The sequence below is a fragment of the Schistocerca serialis genome, chromosome 5 (assembly GCF_023864345.2).
Source record: "Schistocerca serialis cubense isolate TAMUIC-IGC-003099 chromosome 5, iqSchSeri2.2, whole genome shotgun sequence".
Lineage (NCBI taxonomy): Eukaryota > Metazoa > Arthropoda > Insecta > Orthoptera > Acrididae > Schistocerca > Schistocerca serialis.
The window spans coordinates 417,186,921-417,199,394 of NC_064642.1; the positions used below are offsets into that span (position 1 = coordinate 417,186,921).

General features: G+C 36.6%; 1 protein-coding gene across 2 annotated transcripts in view; it reads right to left on the reverse strand.

Moving 5' to 3' along the window:
- The window catches only part of LOC126480778 (E3 ubiquitin-protein ligase NRDP1), a 57,919-nt gene that overhangs the window by 16,333 nt on the left and 29,112 nt on the right, over window positions 1–12,474 (reverse strand). For both annotated transcript variants that reach the window (XM_050104080.1, XM_050104081.1), the window contains one exon: window positions 8,679–8,834. In XM_050104080.1, the coding sequence (XP_049960037.1) occupies window positions 8,679–8,834 (156 nt within the window). The remainder of the gene's footprint in view (window positions 1–8,678; window positions 8,835–12,474) is intronic.

The following is a 12,474-nucleotide window of genomic DNA, read 5'->3' on the forward strand; positions in this document are numbered from 1 at the left end:
AACAAGTTTATCCATTTTCAGAATCATACAATACAATTCTGCAGTGTCCTACAGTACACAAAATGTGTTCATATAAAAAATTTGAAAAGTTGTTTGAGTAAGCAGCACTCCGTACATAGCTGGGTGTTACCACAGCATATTTAAGTCTGTCAGACATGTGACATGAGTCACTGATTGATTACAATGGTAACTTGAGGATAATCATTTCAAGTCAGTGTAAGTTTCTGCCAGAAACACCATCACAGTCAGCAGAAGTACTCCTTTTTAGCGCTCTGGTTAATTTTTTAATCTTATTATGGGTTGTATTTTTCATACAATAATGACTGGAGAAGTAAATCTAATGCCTGTGTGCTTCGTTGTGTATTAATGGGTGGCACATTTTCTGCCACTGTGAGGAAGTAATCACTGAATTTGGTGGCTAATGATTTGAAAGCATTACCATTTCTGCCAAAGCTACTTTTGGTGGGTTCAATTTCATTTCGTTTTTTCATTTTGTCATTTGTCTCAATCTTGCGGTGTTTTATTTTTGAGCTTAGTGCACGAGTTTCACTTCTTAACAACAGACTGGAGGCTTTTACAAAATGGATGATAATGGATTTTCAATTCATCACTGCAGCTTGTTCTCTTAATTAGGTAAAGAGCTCTCTTTCTAACACAAGACACTTTAATCCCACGAGCTATCCATTACTGCTTCAGCTCCAATTTACGCTTATTTGTTTCAGGCGGACAGGAGGTGAAAACACACTATCTGAACATGTTTAAGAAAGAGCTACATTTATGTCTACACTGTCTGCTTTGTAAATTTCTCTCCAGTATTCTTTCAATTGTTACTTTGTAATCACTGATAAAGTCTGATTCTACTCTGTATACTTTACTATAAGATTTGACCAGCATGGTCAGATAAATCACTGGTTTCACAGCAAAATCACGAGAAGAGGTTTGTTGTATCTCACTGATCTCAATCTACTGTAGAATTATGAAACATTGTGTGTTCATGCATGATAACTTTTCTGGAGGCCAAATAACTCATGTATGAACCATCTTGGTTTCCACAAACACCAACTATGTAAAATCCAGTTTGCTTTGTTCATTTATAGCTTCCAGAAGCCAATAAACACAATACAGTTCTGCACTGTCCTAAAGTACACAAAATGTGCCCATATAAAAAAAAATTTGAAAAGTTGCTTGAGTAAGCAGCACTCCGTACATTGTTCTTTATCTGGAGGCATGATCATGTAAAGTAGCATTCAGTGTACCTCGAGGTAGGACTGATATTATTCATGAAATTTATATATAATCTGGCAATAATGTCTGTAAATCTATGAGATTATCAACAAACGATGTTTGTGTGACATTGTTAAAAAATTGTTATAAAATACAGGATCTGATGCAAGACTGGCAACTTACCCTCAACAAATTTAAATTAATGAGCTGAAATTTATGAAAGATCCCCAGTATTGTTCAATTCCACTTGGTAATTACTCACATAAATTCATAACGGGGTAGTACATTCATACATAACTGGTTTACAGGTTTGAGCAATGCATATTTTTCAGTAAGCAATCCATGGAGAAATAAATATTTGTCTTCCTCTGGAACCTGCAAGGATTCCTTCTTATTTACACCAACTAACACTTCTGCATCTCCCTTTGTATAGATGTAGCATTAATCTTGACATCATTTCATGACGCATTTATATCAGGTATAACCAGTGGTACCATAATGTAGCAGCCCAGCTTGCTATCTTGTAGTTGTGATGGTATATCTGATTACCTTTTAAAACAATATCTGCCACCAAGTATCTTGTCCTCTGTCAGATATAAGAAACTGCTTTTTACTTCAGCAAACTTCCCAAAAATTTTCAAGGCAGCAAAAGTTGTTCCACTCTCTAAAAAAAGGTGAAATGAGTGATGTTAATAAGTAGAGACCCATTTTCATCTTATATCAAACATATGAACAGTTCTTGAAGAAAACATTATGTGGCCATATCTCAAAGTTCCAGGCAAGAAACTACTTATCAGGTCTTCAACAGCTGAGCTTTTGGAAAGTGATGCCAATAAATGAGCTCTTGTACCTATTGTTAAATGAATTATGCAGTGCAATTAATCCAACACAAAAAAAGAATGTAATTCAAGGCCTGAAACAGAGCTCTGATCCGTCAATCATACATCACTTTTGGTGAACTGCTACAGTGTGAAAATAATGGTAAATGCAATACAGGTATGGATTATGTATCACTGAAAGTGTGCAAAGAATTGTGGTGATCACACAAAATAGTGAAAACCACACTGCCAAAGAAGTAGGCGGATGCGGTATTCCTCAAGATTTCGCACTTTGACAACTTGGGTTTATTATACTTGTTACTTATCTATCCCAAAGTGTTTATGGCAGTCGATCAATAGTGTGTGCTGTTGATACCAATATACTGCTTTTAAACAACTATGCTCATTACTTCAATATGAACTGCATGTTTCCTTTTTACTGATGATATCATTAGCATCAGATAATGCCAGAATTGGAAAACCTCAATAACTTTAAACAATCCCAAAATTTGTTGGTGTGAATAAGGAAAGTCAAGACAGACTAAGTATATTACACTATGCATGTAGTACTCTTTAGGAAGTTTGAAACAATAAAATTGGAATATTTTGTGCTTTTACACTCTCCAGTTCATATTACATTCTCTTTTGGGATATCTTGCATAAGCAGTCATTTACTATCTTTAGGGCAATGAAGTAAAAATCTATCTGTGCTACCGCTAAACTTCTCACCCAGGATCTACATTATTACCAATACAATAAACATACACCCACAAAACAACATGCTACATTCTCAAATTTCTGCATTTATTTAAAAATTGAAGCAGCCTAACATAGACTTACCATTCCAATGATGTATTTTAGTTAAGTAACAACTCTGAATAAGTCACAGCAGTGCAAGACGTACAAACATAATTGTGTATCACACAAACAGGAATCCATATGTTAAACATAGAGGACTATCAATTAGCAGACCTATTTCCATAGAAAAAATGAAAAAAAGAGAAGTTCTCATGAATGTTAAAAATAACACGAAGTTCAAGTCTATTGTATCCAGTTGTTTCAGCTTAGATCGATAACTGGAAGCTAGTGTTTGTGTGTTGCTGATATCTGGGAGTCACTTATAAGTATAGATTCCCAAGGGGAAATTTTTGCACATTTTTAGGGAAAAAGGAGTCATTATTATGTCACCTAGCAGACAAAAGGAAGCAAATGACAGTCTAGGGAGAATTTGATGTTAAATTTCTGAAAGATCCTGATAAAAGAAATAATTTACAAACTTTATTTAACATTTATAACCTGAATTCTGTTGTTAATTTTCCCACCGGAATTATACAGGGCAGCAATGCATTAATATATGACATACTGCACTGCTGAAGGCATCATGAGAAGGTTTCCATAATACATTTTAATGTATCTTGTCGAATAGCATTTATTTCATGGCAAATGGCACCCTTAAGTTCATTGGTTGTCTGCATAAGATTGACAAAGGCCCTTTACATACCCCACAGGAGGAAATCCAGAGCTGTTAAATCTGGGAAACAGGATGGCCAACTCACCTTGCAAAAGTGGGATATCACACAGTTTGGAAACATTTGTTGGAGTATGCTGTGTGGGACATCGCCTTATCCTCCTGAAACGAATGTTATTCAGCAACCCACTTGCCCGCAATTTCAGAATGTAGACATTCTGGAACGTTTTGCATGAGCAATGGCATTCACTCTTGCTCCACATCTAGTGCCATCCACAAGAAAATGCATTAATATATGACATACTGCACTGCTGAAGGCATCATGGGAAGGTTTCCATAATACATTTTAATGTATCTTGTGGAATAGCACTTATTTCATGGCAAATGGCACCCTTAAGTTCATTGGTTGTCTGCATAAGATTGACAAAGGCCCTTTACATACCCCACAGGAGGAAATCCAGAGCTGTTAAATCTGGGAAACAGGATGGCCAACTCACCTTGCAAAAGTGGGATATCACACAGTTTGGAAACATTTGTTGGAGTATGCTGTGTGAGACATCGCCTTATCCTCCTGAAACGAATGTTATTCAGCAACCCACTTGCCCGCAATTTCAGAATGTAGACATTCTGGAATGTTTTGCATGAGCAATGGCATTCACTCTTGCTCCACATCTAGTGTCATCCACAAGAAAATAGGGACAAATTATCACACACACACACACACACACACACACACACACACACACACACACACACACACACACACGCCCCCTATACTACAACTTTTGGACTCAACTGGGGCTTTTCAAGCAAACATCATGAGTGTTCCTGAAATCAACAGGTTGTTAACATACCTAGTCATGAAAAAGTTTGTTTAATTGGACAATTGGAGAAATAGTGGTTATCTGTTAAACAACAGCAAGAATGTAAGTGTAGTTGGCAAGTGTATTATCCATCATTGTCTCAACTCTAGCCAACTATAGTTAACGCAGCTGAAACTTCAAGTCATCCAGTATACTATGAATGCTACTACTAAACTAGGTAACAGATGGACTGCTTCCTGAAAGTCATCTTCAGAGAGGCAAAGAGTAAGATAATAAAAGTATTATTGTTGGATCTTAATACCTGCTAAAGATATTGCTTTCCATTATTTACCCATGACGTTCCAGAAGAGGCTGAGTAAGACTGGGGATGGACAGACTAGTTACTGTAGGCTTTATGGACTTGTCATTGGAATTCCCAAGAGAGTAGAGTTGTATTTGCAACAGCTGGTAACAATTATTACCATTTTTTTTTTTTTTTTTTTTTTTTGAAAGCCATTGCTTTCAAATATTTCCCACAGCCTACCTCATTTCACCCTTGCGATGCCTTAAAATAGCACATGAAAGGATTGCATTCCAAGATCAAATTTACATCTTTTCCTAGCGGTTGCTGTGTGTTTTTGTATTCACTACCTGGCTTAAACTTTTTTAGGCAATCAAGCCACAATCTACTATCGCAAATGAAGAGGGAGATGTACGGCAATACAGATGTTACAACATTTAAAAGTGTGAAGCTGATCTTAAATATAGATTTAATCCATAAGAAATTTAACATCTCTGTTTCCAACTTCTCTCATGTTTATACATAGCAACTGCCTAAGAACTGTCCTATAAACATTTTCTACAGTGCACACACGATTCTACTGACAACTAAAAAAGGTAGGTAGATAGAAAATACTAGAACTCTATGTATTCATGACACAGAACTTTGTTTTAAATTAATAGAATCATACATAGCAAGAAATTATTGGCTTGTCCCGTGAACTCAGCACAGTGAAAGTATCTTACAATCAGTTCTATTAAGCTGCCTTGAAGTTTTCTGCATTGGCTAGGGGTGGGGGATACTACTTTGCCTTTCAAAGGTTAATTGTGCCCTCTTTGGGGTTATGCTAACAAAAAGTGGTGAATGCATTTTTTTCCTGTGATAATCTTTTTGAATGCTGCTGAACCTTTCAAGCTGGTGTACTATCAATTACAGATTCAAGGATATAGAGGAAAGAATGTTAGCATTTAATGTCCCATTAACAACAACTTTATTAGAGACAGAGCACAAGTGCAGATTGGTGAAGGATGGGAAGGAAACTGGTCTTGTCATTTTCACAGGAGTTGTCTTGTTATTCATCTTAAAGAGCTTTACAAAAACTACAGACACCAAATTATAGTTTGACCTGCTGTTGTTCCAAATGCTCAGTAGATTGCAATAAGAGAAATAACATACTTACACACCTTGATGTGACTATAAGTTACTGTTCTCTCATTTCACATCTTTACAGAAAGCATTTAAGGGTAGTGTTGACTTCCTGTATGGAAAGAATAACTTCATAACAAGATGCAAAAAGACATAAAAAAGGGGGGGCGGGAGGGGGGGGGGCAAGATACAGCAGTTTACAAAATTTGTTTGTGGTTTGGATCACCCATAAAATGGCCCCAAAAAGTATTGAACATAGGCGTTTAAGATGGCTTGCAATGTATTTCTGCAAACCCTCCTCTTTAGTGTCTGTGGAGAGCTATTTACTGTGTCCTCGATTCCTTCAGAGCGAGAGGGGAGTAACCTATTACAGTAAATATGCACTCTATGTGCCAGTGGAAAAACATAGAAGATTTAACACTGTTGACAATGAATCTGTTGACTGCATATGATATGCTGCTAATTCACTGCTTCCCTACCTCACTGAGGATATATACGCAGACAAATGGAGGGGGGGGGGGGGGGGGGGAATCCAGGATTTCCCAGTTAAGAGTAAACTACCTCGGGTGAAATTACACTTTTCCTGGGTGAAAATATCCTACATCCCAGGTGAAATTACATTTTTTCTGTGTTAAGTAACAATATACTTTTCCTCAGAGCTGTAAAACTTATCAATCCTTTGAATGGTGAATGTTTTATACAGGAGCATAAAACTTCCCGGCACTTAATTATGAAAATATAAACATACATTCCACCAGACAGCACCATAGCTTGCAAAGCATTGAAATCGAGATTGTGATGCTCTTCTGCCAGCCAATCACAGCTCATGTAATGTGATCTAGCCAGACAATGACAACAGATATTCAGAGCACAGGATCCATGATGTAGCCAGCCAATAGGAACATCTTCGTTAAGCAGTGCGAACACAAAAGTTGGAAAAGTTAATGGTTTAAATTATTATATATACAGTATAGTTACAAGAAAAGCTAAGCTTTTACATATAATATTGATTGTCAAAACTTTTTTGATTTTTTTTCCCTGAGAGTGTGGTAGGGCAGTATCCTACAGGCACAGCTTAAATTGCAGCAGCTGATTATTTCTGACAAGCACAATTATAGTTTTCATTGTTGTGCACTGAATATTTTGTGGGTTACCTGGCTGAGTACATGTTTTGCTGAGCACTTCAACTTTTCTATAGAAAAGCATCTCACATGTGTAACTGCTCAGGAACTCAAATCACAATTTTTTGAAGGACAATTACACTTTTTGCCATTTTTAATGCATAATTTGTAATCTACGAAACTAATTTTGAAGCTTGGTGTTTTTCAGCATGTGTTACCCTTTAAGACAAATCAAACAAAAATACGGCAGTAAAATTTCAAACAATGGCATAAATGGTTGGTCTTCTGAGCCCAAAATTTTTCTAAGTGGCTGGTCCTCAAAGTGTTAAATTTTGAATGAGAGTTTAACGCTCCACGATTTAAGGAATTCATCACACAACATAATTCACCTTGCATGAAAGGAAATTTATTTTGAAAGTAACACTTCTCAAAACACCATTCGCAATATTTTCGCCACAACGTATTAGAAATGTAATCACTTGTGACGTCCCACTCACCTAAACAAGGACCACAAGTGTTTTTCATGGGCCCCGCATTGAAAGCAGTTTGTTGTTACCAAGTGTTGCATCATAGTCTTCGACATTTTTGCTGTCAGCAGACACCTGTTGTGCACTGTCTTTTGCTGTTGTAAATAGTGCATTTTCTTTGTGTTATTTTCTTATTTATGTTTTACAGTTGCAGTATTATTCTGCAGCAGCAGGATGAAGATAATCTTTGTTATAGAGTACCAAGCCTTACCATACAAAATTAAAAAAAAAATTAACTGAAAACTAAAATAATGAAAAGTTCCTGGAATTCTAATAATTCAGAAGTTTTTTCTGGGTATTTCCTGGATGAGAAAATTCCCAGGTTTTTCCCAGATCTCCCGGGAAGTATACACACTGATCACCACACAAACTTTAAATATTAATGAACATGTAACGATAATTTTAAAATGGGCTAGAACAGAACTTTAACACGGATTTCTCACTGATCATGAACAGCTCATGATCGATCAGCTTATCAGCATTAGTGTCTGTAACAAAAAGGCTCAGTTCAGGGGGCCAATAACAATTTACAGTATTTTGAACACTAGTCCACTGTTCATACAGGTATTAATGGAAAGCTGTACTTAAAAACTAAGCATGCCTTTGAGACAATGACCAATAACTAAACTGGCACCTCCCTCAGACTGAAATGGTCAATTAACAGTGTACAACAGTTTTCCTAAATAAAGGGAAAATTATTTTTAAAAATCCCAAATTATTACGAATACAATAAAAACTTAGTCAAAATGTCCTCTGAATGAAGACATTAGAGTCGATGGCATTTGGTGTGGACACTGGATTTCTTACCCTTCCCTTCTCTCTCAAAGAAGAAAAATACCAACAAAAGATAAAATGCTTCACTTCTCATACACACATCACAATCACCAATAGTTAAACATGTGACAAACCAGACATGCAAGTTGTTAAAAGGTGACCATTTGAAAGGCTTGTACAAGTGAACCACAGACATTTGTTCCCTACCATATGAAAAGTGTCCATATATGGCACACAGATAAAAATGGGTTCTCATTTCAGGAGAAAAGAATAATTTAGAAAATACTGGCAGCCTTCATGTGCAGTTATCCATATTTCTGTAATTAGCAAATAGCCAGCTGAAGAGAGAAAACTAAATGTTTGAATCTACAATATATTTTAGAGGCTACTGACATCATTCTTATAAAGAGCTTACAAGATTTAATACAAGCATACACAAACTGCAGAGAGTATTAACTGCAGAACTTATGTGGTAGTATCAAATACTTGTATGTCTGATGTTTAGACATCTTATTACCTGCAAAACATCATCAGGGGTTGAAATCATTCCACCCCATCTAGTTACTCTTGCCCTTGTCAAGGAATTGGACCACCTCAACACTTCATCTCTTTCCATTTGGTCCGCTATAGCTCTCATCGCTGGATTGGATATACGCATTGCTCGCATAAAATCCTGAAAGAAGGTCTCTAATCATTCTTTTTGAACTCACTGCTCAGGAGACAAGGACCATTCAATAAATAACCAGAAAAGTTGTACAAAAACTACAAAACTTCAACAAAGTTTGTGCTTCTTTGTTATTTTTATTTGTTGATGGTGTCCTAGAACTATTACCAGAAGGGGCTGGCACACCTGTCTAGCGAATGGGATATTGAGAATCATTAAAACAAGATGGCACCAACCTTGCACGTTTGCACCAAAGTGGAGCAGTGGAGGGGTCATTAGGTTTATGTTAGCTGAAGGGTTGAAACCAATCAAAATTCACCATTGCGTGGCAGTGCAATACGTTGAAAGTTGTTTGAGTCAAACACAAGAGTATGACTGGGCAGATAAATTCAAACAGGTTGTAACAAGTGTTGAATATTTGCCGGGTCCAGGAAATTCTTTCTGTGCAGTCACAGAGAACAACATTGGCAAAATTGATATGAGAAAACAGGCATATTACAGCGAGTGATATTGCAGCAACAATGAACATTACTGTCAGATCAGCCCACCACATTGTTTATGATGTACTGACTTTCAATACTGTGCATGCGAGATGGTTTTCAAAACATCTGATATCAAAACGAGCAGTACGTGGGTGTGTGCAGTGAGATGTGAAGTTCACCTGCTTACCTCACCCCTGTATTCATGAGATCTGGCACATTTTAAATTCATTGAAACAAGCTCTTAGTGGCTCAAGGTACAATGATGGTGAGGTCTAGGCAGTAATGCATAACTGGTTACGCACCCACTCCCCAAGAATTCTGTCCACGTAGAATTGAGAAGCTTGTCCAGCACTGGTACAAGTGCACAGAAGTTCAGGGGGATTGTGTTGAAAAAATTACAGTGTTGTATCCCATTCTCTTAACATATTCTTTACAAAATGGGTTTCTTATTGAATGACCTTATAATAAGACTAGCAAGACTGCAATATTATAATATACCTTATATTTACATGAAGTTGTGGAGTGGTGAAATGAATACAGTACCATACCAGAACCACCAAATAGCCAGTTCTTAAATTAATAACACTTCCATCAAACATAAGGAAAACACATGTCTTATGAAATTATTTCCAAATACAAAATAATAAACAACATTATACATCTCCTACATAATATTATACATCTCCTACGTAATATTATACATCTCCTACGTAATATTATACATCTCCTACGTAATATTATACATCTCCTACGTAATATTATACATCTCCTACGTAATATTATACATCTCCTACGTAATATTATACATCTCCTCTTTTCATGGTCGAACTCAGTTTCTCAGAACTGATAATTCGTTGTCTGTTATCAAATTATTTTCATTTTCACATTCAGTGTCCTAGCATGTAAGCAAACTTTAGGTGATGTTTACATCCTTCATGTATTTTTATTTCTCTTTTTATTGTGTGAATTCTGTGACACTTTATTCACACTTTTATCCTAAACACAACATACTATCAACTGAAAATGTTATTTTCCAATCTTAGCTGAGAATTTTATTCTTTTTACTACAGCTTTCCTGTCTCTAAATCTAAGTATAATGTTATTAATCTCTTGTCTATAATGTGCCAGCCAAGACACATGGAAATACTGTGGGCACAAATATTTGAATTCCAACAATGAATTCTCTTTATGATGTGCTACATGATTCACAGTCAATGTTAAAATGGCAGCTCAACCACTTACTTACAGTGTAAAAAACTGTAGAATTTATACATTTTGAAGCTCAAGCCTTCATCGTCAGAATAATCATACAAGACTCTTTAAAACTGACCAATATAAAATGTAAACAAGAACAATAAAAGTAATAATAAAATAACATGACTACTTTCCTTCCACCCTGCCCTCTTAAGATTTAAATTCACATTGCCATCAACTGGTAAAATAGATTAAAACAGAACATATGTTGTCCTGGGTACTGGCAACATCACAACAACAGCAATATGCATATATAGCCAGTGTATCTTCCTGAATGCCACATCCTGGAGGCAAACTCTTAACTAATACAAGTGAGCACTTCATGAATGTAAACATGAAATCCAAAGAGAACACCAAAGAAACAAAGATGTACGACTATGTTGGTAGTCCAGAAATTTAAATCTCATCTGTGGAGTCAATAATTAATAGATATTAAACAAGATCTGAAAAGGTTCTGTTTGGATGTTATGTTTACAATCCCAAACTGCTCATGTGTGTTACTTCTATGTTTGCCTGCGGGAGGTGGCCTTCAGGAAAAAACACTGGCTGTGTATGCGTAGTGCTGTTACTGTGACTCAGCCAGTATCCAGGATAACACATGGAATTCAATTTCAATCTACTTTTATCGGCTGAAAGTGATCCGAATGTACATCTTGAGAGGACATGGCTGCAACGGAAGTAGCCACATTATTTTATTATTACTGTTATTGTTCTTGATTATTTTTTACACGGTTGTTGTTGTTGTTGTTGTTGTTGTGGTCTTCAGTCCTGAGACTGGTTTGATGCAGCTCTCCATGCTACTCTATCATGTGCAAGCTGCTTCATCTCCCAGTACCTACTGCAACCTACATCCTTCTGAATCTGCTTAGTGTATTCATCTCTTGGTCTCTCTCTACGATTTTTACCCTCCACGCTGCCCTCCAATGCTAAATTTGTGATCCCTTGATGCCTCAAAACATGTCCTACCAACCGATCCCTTCTTCTAGTCAAGTTGTGCCACAAACTTCTCTTCTCCCCAATCCTATTCAGTACCTCTTCATTAGTTACGTGATCTACCCACCTTATCTTCAGCATTCTTCTGTAGCACCACATTTCGAAAGCTTCTATTCTCTTCTTGTCCAAACTATTTACCGTCCATGTTTCACTTCCATACATGGCTACACTCCATACAAATACTTTCAGAAACGACTTCCTGACACCTAAATCTATACTCGATGTTAACAAATTTCTCTTCTTCAGAAACGCTTTCCTTGCCATTGCCAGACTACATTTTATATGTTCTCTACTTCGACCATCATCAGTTATTTTGCTCCCCAAATAGCAAAACTCCTTTACTACATTAAGTGTCTCATTTCCTAATCTAATTCCCTCAGCATCACCAGATTTAATTTGACTACAGTCCACTATCCTCGTTTTGCTTTTGTTGATGTTCATCTTATATCCTCCTATCAAGACACTGTCCATTCCATTCAACTGCTCTTCCAAGTCCTTTGCTGTCTCTGATAGAATTACAATGTCAGCGGCAAACCTCAAAGTTTTTACTTCTTCCCCATGAATTTTAATACCTACTCTGAATTTTTCTTTTGTTTCCTTTACTGCTTGCTCAATATACAGATTGAATGACATCGGGGAGAGGCTATAACCCTGTCTCACTCCTTTCCCAACCACTGCTTCCCTTTCATGCCCCTCGACTCTTATAACTGCCATCTGGTATCTGTACAAATTGTAAATAGCCTTCCGCTCCCTGTATTTTACCCCTGCCACCTTCAGAATTTGAAAGAGAGTATTCCAGTTAACATTGTCAAAAGCTTTCTCTAAGTCTACAAATGCTAGAAACGTAGGTTTGCCTTTTCTTAATCTTTCTTCTAAGATAAGTCGTAAGGTTAGTATTGCCTCATGTGTTCCAACATTTC